This window comes from Dipodomys merriami, unplaced genomic scaffold (assembly GCF_024711535.1).
Source record: "Dipodomys merriami isolate MVZ:Mamm:240054 unplaced genomic scaffold, mDipMer1.0.p SCAF_102, whole genome shotgun sequence".
Lineage (NCBI taxonomy): Eukaryota > Metazoa > Chordata > Mammalia > Rodentia > Heteromyidae > Dipodomys > Dipodomys merriami.
In genome coordinates, this window is record NW_027202294.1 from 1,170,335 (window position 1) to 1,179,381 (window position 9,047).

The window sequence follows — 9,047 nt, forward strand, 5'->3', positions numbered from 1 at the left end:
CAGGTACGTACCATGCCAGGCTTCAGGGCCTCTGCACTCAGCACACAGTTGACATTTTTGGGGTTTAGTGAGAGCTTGACACTCTTTTTGCCACTCTCTGTGATGTTCACACTCCTCACCACACATCTCACCAGCATTCCAGGTGAAAAAAGTTCAGTTAATGGGAGCAAGTCCTGCACAACACCAATGAGAAAGACTTGATATACACTTCTTCTGAATCAAGAATCCACTGCCTAGTCTTGGCTCTTTTCCTTAAACTCTAAAGAACCAAAAAGTGAAGAAAAGCAACCACTTGCCCAAAAAGGAATATGTGTCTGTGGCCAAGTCAGTCCTCAATGTTAGCACAGGACTCCAAATATCTTTATGCAGCATGTTAATTATTGGTCCAAACTGCTGCATTTAAATATATAAACACACATACACAATCTCCATTTCATCTCTTACTCACCAGCTCACTACATACTATTTTCCACCTTTTTATCTTAACTCCCAAGAAAATCTCAAGTAAGCTTTATCTTGCTAAATCCAATGGTCTGTTTTGTACTCCTTTGTCAGTTGTGGGATTTGAACTCGGAACCTGGGTGCTATTCATGAGCTCTTTTAAGTCAAAACTAGCACTCTACCACTTTGAGCTACAACTCCACTTTGTTTCCTTGTGGTTAATTGGAGATAAAAGAGTCTCATGGACTTTCCTGCCTGGACTTCCTGGCTTCCAACTGCGATCCTCAGATCTTAGTCTCCGGAGTAGCTAGGATTATAGCGTGAGACACCAACACCTGGCTTGTAGTCCTGGTGCCTGACATGCCAAGCACATTCTCTACCACTAGCTATATCACAATCCCTCCTATAAGACCTTGAAAAAGCTCTTAACGCTATAAGACTATTCCTTTCCTTAAACACTACCTTGCTGGCTTCCAATATTCTTTATTTGATGGTTTTCTTCCCGTTTCTCTATCCTCTCCTGCCTTTTCTGACATCCTTCAACTTAGCATTTATTCTAAATTCATGTATGTCTTTTAGTCTCTTAAGCAGCTTCTTCCTTTATAGCTTCCCTTCCCATCTACTCCCCAAGTTCTAAGGCTTGAACTTAGGGTCTCATTGTCTTGCTTAGCTTTTAGTTCAAGGCTGGTACTCTGTCACTTAAGCCATACTTCCACTTCTGACTTTTCTGCCCAGATGGGCTTCAGATCTTAGCTTCCTGAGTAGCCAGGAGTACAGGTGTCCTCCACAAGCACCTGGATCTTTATAGCTTCTTTTACCATCTATACAATGGTATGTCTCAGGCTTTTTTTGGGGGGGAAGGGAGGGCGGCGAGGGTTGGTTGTGGGGCTTGAACTCAAGGCCTAGGCACTGTCCCTGACATTTTTTTGGGGGGTACGGTCGTGGGGCCTGAACTCTGGGCCTGGGCACTGTCCCTCAGCTCTTCAGCTCAAGGCTAGTGCTCTACCATTTGAGCCACAGCGCCACTTCCGGCTTTTTTCTTTTTGCTTATGTGGTACTGAGGAATCGAACCCAGGGCCTCAGGCTTGCAAGGCAAGGGCTCTACCACTGAGCCACCTTCCCAGTCCACCCTGAGATTTGTTTTGCTCAAGGCTAGCACTCTACCACTTTGAGCCACAGCACCACTTCTGGTTTTCTGGTGGTTAATTGGAAGTAATAGTCTCTTGGACTTTCCTGCCTGGGCTGGCTTTGAACAAGGATCCTCAGACTTCAGCTTCATGAATAGCTAGGATTACAGGTGTGAGCCATTGGCACCTGACCTGTCTCACACATTGTCTTCATCCTAAACTTCCCTAAGCTCAGCAATCACCTGTCAAGTTGATGTCTTAAGTATACTTCAAACTCAACCTATCAGATAGCCAAATCATGTCACATACAACAGAAACATACTCTCTCTGCCTCACTATAACTATCAAATCTACTAACTGTTTTTCTTCTCAGTCCTTGGTAAATGCTGGTTCCAAGCTGTCATCAGTACGTTAGTACTCTCGTACCTGATCTCTAATCAACTATTCATGCCTTTTCCGTCCTATCCAATGAGAACATTACAAGGATATCCCTTTTATTCTACAATTTAAAACCAATGCTTAGGCCGGGCGTTGGTGGCTCACACCTGTAATCCTAGCTACTCAGGAGGCTGAGATCTGAGGAATGCGGTTCAAAGCCAGCCTGGGCAGGAAAGTCTGTGAGACTCTTTTTTTTTTTTTTGTTGGTCGTGGGGCTTGAACTCTGGGCCTGAGTGCTGTCCCTCAGCTCTTCAGCTCAAGGCGAGCGCTCTACCACTTGAGCTACAGCTCCACTTCTGGTTTTCTGGTGGTTTATTGGAGATAGGAGTCTCACGGTCTTTCCTGCCCGGGCTGGCTTTGAACTTAGATCCTCAGATCTCAGCCTCCTGAGTAGCTAGGATTAAAGGCGTGAGCCACCAGCACCCGGCCCGTGAGATTCTTATCTCCAATAAACCACTAGAAAACCAGAGATGGCACTCTGGCTCAAGCCGTACAGTGCTTGGCTTGAGCTGAAGAGCGCAGGGACATCACCCAAGCACTGAGTTCAAGCCCCACGACAGACCAAAAAAAAAAGCTTAGCCAGGTGTCAAAGGCTCATATTTGTTCAAGCGGTAGAGTGCTTGCTAGCCTTAAGCAAAAGAAGCTAATAGGATAGTGCCCAGGCCCTGAGTTCAAGCCCTGGCAAAAAAAAGTCTCATTCCTGTAATCCTACCTATTCAGCAGAGGACTGAGGTTCAAAGCCAGCCCAGGCAAACAAATTAAGAGATTCTTATCTTCAATTAAGCAGAAAAAAGCTTAAAAAAGAAGTGAAGATGTGACTCATGTGGTGAATATGAGCCTTCAGCAAAAAAAAAAAAAGCCATGCAACAGAGTAAGGCCCCAATGCAAGCTTCAGTTCTGGCACACAACACACAACACAGAACACACAACACAGAATACACAACACACACACACACACACACACACTAACCAATCTTAATACAGTCTACAAAGTTCCACTCAGCTCTTTGGCACCATTCCACAGCACATTATGCCTTGCTCTTTCTATTCTAGCCATACCAGTCTTCTCAGTTTCACAATGTTCTTCTGCCTGATTTCCCTCCATCCTGTACCCAGGAAACCATTACCCTTCAGATCACAGCCCCGCATCCCTTCCTTACACAGGCTTTCAAGGCTCCCTGGATTAAGTCAAAAGTCATCTTATCGGTTAACAAACCAACTTTAATTATAAATTTCTTATAACCTATCACGGAACATTCATTTCCTTTGGATACCACCTATTCCTAAGAATAGTTTTTCACCCAGATTTCCCTTACCTGCAGAGGTTCTTCCTGCGCTACCTGCTCATTCAGCTTTTTGTTGTAGGCATCACAGATTTCAGTCACTTGTACAAATCCCTGCAGGCCATTGGGGAGACTGACCACCAGTTCCAGCTCATTTACCTCTTTCACACAACCCAAAATTCGCATCCCCTCACATAGAGACTGGAAGAGAAAGAGAGAAATGTGTATGAAATAGTGGGATCCAATTTTAAAAGCTACAGGAATTTTGTAAATGAAAATAAATATATACATTTGTGTATCTCTGTACATTTATCAGATATGTAACTGAGCATTGTAAAAGGTCTAGACCAAACAGTACTGAGTGGGATTTTACAAGCTTTACCATATACCAAGCAACACAAACATATGCCTGGTAGTCAACACTGTAAGGGCAAGAGGCCAATAGAAACAGTGCCTGTCAAGATTGTACATGGGGGGGGGGGGGGCGCGGAGGATGGGAGGGCAGGGATGGTAAGGAGAAACAAAGGAGATGCAACAATGTTTGATAAGAAATGTACTCATTACCTTGCTCATGTAATTGTAACCCCTCTGTACCATATTTTCACAATTAAAAAAAACCATTAATTAAAAAAAAAAAAGATTGTACATGGACAGCTGGGAACGTGGTTTAGTGGCAGAGTGCTTACCTAGCATGCATGAAGCCCTGGATTCAATTCTTCAGTACCACATAAACAGAAAAAGCCAGAAGTGGCTCTGTGGATCAGTGGTAGACCACTAGCCTTGAGCAAAAGAATCTCAGGGACAGTGCCCAGGCCCTGAGTTCAAGCCCCAGGACTAGCAAAAAAAAAAAAAAAAAGATTGTACATGGTGATTTTTGAAGCTATCACCACCATATAGCTCCTTGTGATCACAAAAGAAAATGGGCTTTGCGTTGTCACCATGTTCAAATTTCCATGATGACCCAGAATCCTATTTTTATGTGAAACGTCTCTCTTTTTTTGCTTTAGTTTTGGCAGTAACTCAGAGCCTTGAACTTGTCAACTAGTCTAACATCTGAACCATTCCTCCAGCTAAATTTCTAGTTTTCTATCATTGGCACCAATATTATTATTTGTTTTTAATATCATCCATGACAAACAAATACTCCTGCAGGCTACATCTGACCATCTGACTTCTCTTTTCTCCTTTACACCTAACATATACTGGAAGTTATAACCTAAAACGTTTTTGAGGGGGAAATATAATCTAAACCTTTAAAAGGAACATAAAACCAAATCTCTCTGAAGTAATGTCACATCTATAAAATGACTTCTTAAAGTTACCCTTAGTTCTAACCTTTGAATGTATTAAAACACAACTATGAAAACACAAGGCCTGAACCCTGGGGCTAGGCACTGTCCCTCAGCAATTCAGCTCAAGGCTAGTGCTTTACCATTTGAGCCACAGCGCCACTTCTGGCTTTTACTGCTTATGTGGTGCTAAGGAATCAAACCCAGGGCCTCATGCATACAAGGCAGGCACTCTACCACTGAACCACCTTCTTAGCCCCCAGACTATAACATCTTAAGAAAATAAACAGACCTCATGCATTGGTTAACATTAAAAGAAATACTTGAAAATTATCAGCACAATCAAGTTTCTACAGACATATAGACAAACATGAAATATATATGTGACAAAAGAATGAAGGATGGCTGGGAAGGTGGCTCAGCAGTAGAGTGCTTGCCTCACCTGCATGAGGCCCTGGGTTCAATTCCTCAGCACCACATAAACAGGAAAAGGCCAGAAGTGGCGCTGTGGCTCAAGTAGTAGAGGGCTAGCTAGCCTTGAGCTGAAGAGCTCAGGGACAGTGCCCAGGCCTAGAATTCAAGCCCCATGACCAAAAAAAAAAAAAAAAAAGAAGGAAAAGGGGAAAGAAGAACATATATAGCTGGGTGCCAGAGGCCCATGCCTGTAATCCTAGCTATTCAGGAGGCTGAGATCTGAAGGTTGTGGTTTAAAGCCATCCAGGAAGGAAAATTCGTGAGATTCTTATCTCCGATTAAAACATCAAAAATAGCTGGAAACAGAACTGTGGCTCAAGTGGTAGACAGAGCCTTGAGGACAAAAGCTCAGGGAGAGCACCCAGGCCCTGAGTTCAAGCCCTAGGACCAGCACAAAAACAAATGAAAAAACAAAACATAACCCCCCCCAAAAAAAAGAAGATACAGAAACTTAAACAATCATGGTAGTATGTTTAAAGCAAAACAAAAAAACAACAACACAACAAGGGGGGCACCAGTTGCACCAGTGGTGCATGCCTGTAATTCTAGCTACTTGGGAAGCTGCAATCTGAGGATCATGGTTTTCAAAGCCAGTTGGGGCAGGAAAATCTGTGAGACTCTTATCTCCAATTAATCACCAAAATGTTGGAAGTAGAGTGGTGGCTTAAGCGGTAGAGCTCTAGCCTTGGTCAAAAAAGCTTAAGCACACACACACACGCACACGCACACGCACACGCACACGCACACGCACACACAGCTTAAGGACAGTGCCCAGGCCACGAGTGCAAGGTCCAGGACCAGCACTAAAAACAAGCAAACAAACAAAAACACAACAAATGTTAACATACCTCAACACTAAGGATTTCAAACTTTTCTTTTTTAGACTTGCTGCTTTCTTGCTTTTCAATTTTCAACCTTTTTGTTTTTGTTTTCTCTTTCTGTATCTTTTTTCTTTTGGTGGATTCTTCTTTGGTGGAAATCTAAAAGGGGAAAAAACATCCATGAAGATTCAAAAGAATGAGAAACAGCAATTTTAGCTTTCCTCTTGTTACTGTCTTAACCCACCTCACTTTCAACTGCTTTTTTAATTCCTACTATGATCCCAGTTCTCCCATTCAGCCAACAATGTTGTCTTTGCCCAAAGTCTGTGAAATTTTCTTCATGTTCCCTAAGTTTTTCCTCTGCTGGCTTCCTCCTTGGACTGGTTTGAACATCTGAATTCCCTAGCTTGAGAAGCAATGTGGATGTTTTATACATGAAAATGGTTTCAAGTAAATATACAGCCTTCCTCATCATGGAATTGCAATCTCTACTTCATAGTATACTTGGAAGTCCTAAGACCATACATTCAAATATTAGTTCCCTGCCTATTCTAAGTGAGACTAAAAACTGTAATGCAAATTCTGACCATTTTATGAGACAAAGACTCCACTTAAAAATGCAATGATTTAAGGTTCAGCTGGAAGCCTGTAAATCTAGCTACTCACGAGAATGAGATCTGAGAATCAAAGTTCAAAGCCAACTAGAGGAGGAGAAAAACCGAAGACTCTTATCTCCAATTAACTACCACAGAAGTAGAGGTATGGCTCAGGTGGTAGAGTATTAGCCTCAAGCAAAAAAATTCAGGGACAACTCCCAGGCCCTGAGTTCAAGCCCCAAGACAGAAACAGACACACAGCCAGACACAGAGACAGACAGAGATGACAGACAGACAGACAGACAGACTCACACAGTGATCAAACACTTATTTCTCCATCCTTAATCAAATGGCACAAAATTACTATGGAAAAGATACAAACTCAAATAAAATTAATTTCCTGGGCTGGGAAGGTGGCTCAGTGGTAGAGTGCTTGCCTTGCATGCATGAGGCCCTGGGTTCAATTCCTCAGCACCACATAAGCAAAAAAGAAAAAAGCCGGGAGTGGCGCTGTGGCTCAAGTGTACAGCTGAAGAGCTGAGGGACAGTGCCCAGGCCCAGAGTTCAGGCCCCACGACCAGACCCACCCCCCCCCCAAAAAAAAAACTTAAAAAAAATAATAAAATGAATTTCCTCAAAGAAAAGGCCTTGAAATGGTATAAACTCTCTAACAAGTCAGAAGCAGATTTTAACAAAAAACAAATATGGAAAATAACGTAAGTCTCAACAGGCTCACTAAAGAAGCATATCATCACTTACATCAAATAAGTTGTCTTGTTCAACTGATTGCTGGAAAGATTTCTCTGGTTTGTGGGTTTTCCTTGTACCCCCTCGGGGGAAACTTTCTTCTAGGGTTGCCATGTTTGGTCTCCTAAAAAATAATCAAAATAATAATGGGTAAATGCAGCGTGAGAAGCAGGCTTCATAAAGGGTGTGACTACTAGCTAAGACAATTTTCTACCAAGAAGCTAGACAAGATACAGAACTATCACCTGGATAGTTCAGATGTCAGGTCCCTGTTAATTCATTTTTCATCTTTCCAAAGGGGTCTGATTCAAAATTATAAACCTTCCTCCAGGAAAAACAAACAATGTAAAATACTCATTAAGCAAAGTGTTTACATCAGAAATATATTAATAAATATATAAACCCTTACTTTCAACTGAACATTTTAGAAGGGAAATCAACTACATAAAAAATATATATAAACCAGAGTATAAACCATAAACAAAAAGGAAGTAGTTTCAAAAGGAAGATGCTTTTGAATTGAATGTTAAGTTGGATAGATATAAAAACAATGTGTGGAACAGTAATGTTAAAAAAAAAAGGAAAAGTCTATTATTTCAATAAGTACCAACAACATACTTATTGAACAGTTACTCAAAGACTTAACTTTGAAGAATTATTCTTTCTTTAAAGAATTATTCAACTAAACCACACAGAGATTAAAACATAATTAGAGGCAATTTTAAAAGACAGGTTGGGCTTTATGTGGAAGATATTAAATTACAATAAAATAGTTTATCTTGCAAATCAAAGACTTGCATAAGGGAAGTGACAGAACATTAATTGGAAAAATACTGTAATCTCAGCACCCCAGAAAGTGGAGAATGGGAGGCTTTTGGTTTGTGACCAGCTCTAACAGCCTAACAATCCTAACAACACCCACCCCCATCCAAAAAAAAAAAAATTTCAGCAAACAAGCGTAGCATGCTGGCTAAGCCTTTAAGGAAGCTGGAAGTAGGAATATCACAGTGCCAGGACAGCCTAGGCAAAAACCACAAGACCTTACTTGAAAATTAAAGCAATAAAATGAATGTGGACGTGGCTCTGACTTCAAACTTCAGTAAAGAAAATGGAAAGAAAGCTATACTACTTCAGGCTATAGATTTCGGACAGGAAAAGAAGACTGTAGGGAAGCAAATCAGGAAGGATCCAAATGAAATACAGCGGGGAAATCATGAGAACCAGAACTAGGTATAAATGAGGACGGAAGACAGGTGTTGGTTCTGAGATGCTTTGTGAATAAGAATCTAGGAGAGTTTGAGACTGGAGGAGACAACTGAGAGGGAATTTAGGATTTCGCATCAAGTATGGGAAGGGGCGTGTTTCACAGAAACAGGAACGTTTAAGTGCAAGGGGTCCAGCGTGTGGGAGTCCAACCCCTATCGGACCAGAGAAAACCGAGGTTCCAAAGGTCACAGCGATCAGGGGCAGAGGATTCAGACTTCTTCCCAAAGAAAGGTTGGGACCCACTCCGATCGGAAGATGCCTGGGCAAGGGGGCCAGGGGACCTGGCTCCGGAACAGACCTAAGAGCAAAAGAGGTTTACTGACGTCTTGTTTGAGTCTCCTCACTCACCGGTACCAGGACGCAGGCGCCTCACTAGCCCAGACCGCAGGCTGAGTCTTCTCACACGCGGAATTAAGACCCGTGCACCAACCGCTCCATGCTGCTCTTCCGGAAGTTGGGGCGGGCTTAACGTTACTTCCGTTCTCTATCGGCCGGCTCGAGTGGATACCGGAAGCGGAAGGGCGGGACTTAGCGCTCTAGCCAATCAGCTCGAGAGACCCAGTCT

The 9,047-nt window shown here is 42.5% G+C and overlaps 1 protein-coding gene across 2 annotated transcripts in view; it reads right to left on the bottom strand.

Annotated features, from left to right (window-relative positions):
- The window catches only part of Pdcd11 (programmed cell death 11), a 44,944-nt gene extending 36,009 nt beyond the window's left edge, over positions 1 to 8,935 (bottom strand). For both annotated transcript variants that reach the window (XM_069994175.1, XM_069994166.1), the window contains exons 1-5: positions 8,831 to 8,935; positions 7,229 to 7,340; positions 5,901 to 6,032; positions 3,323 to 3,490; positions 12 to 173 (exon numbers count right to left, since the gene is read on the bottom strand). In XM_069994175.1, the coding sequence (XP_069850276.1) occupies positions 12 to 173; positions 3,323 to 3,490; positions 5,901 to 6,032; positions 7,229 to 7,330 (564 nt within the window). In that variant the 5' untranslated portion in view covers positions 7,331 to 7,340; positions 8,831 to 8,935. The remainder of the gene's footprint in view (positions 1 to 11; positions 174 to 3,322; positions 3,491 to 5,900; positions 6,033 to 7,228; positions 7,341 to 8,830) is intronic.
- Positions 8,936 to 9,047: the final 112 nt, after the last annotated feature.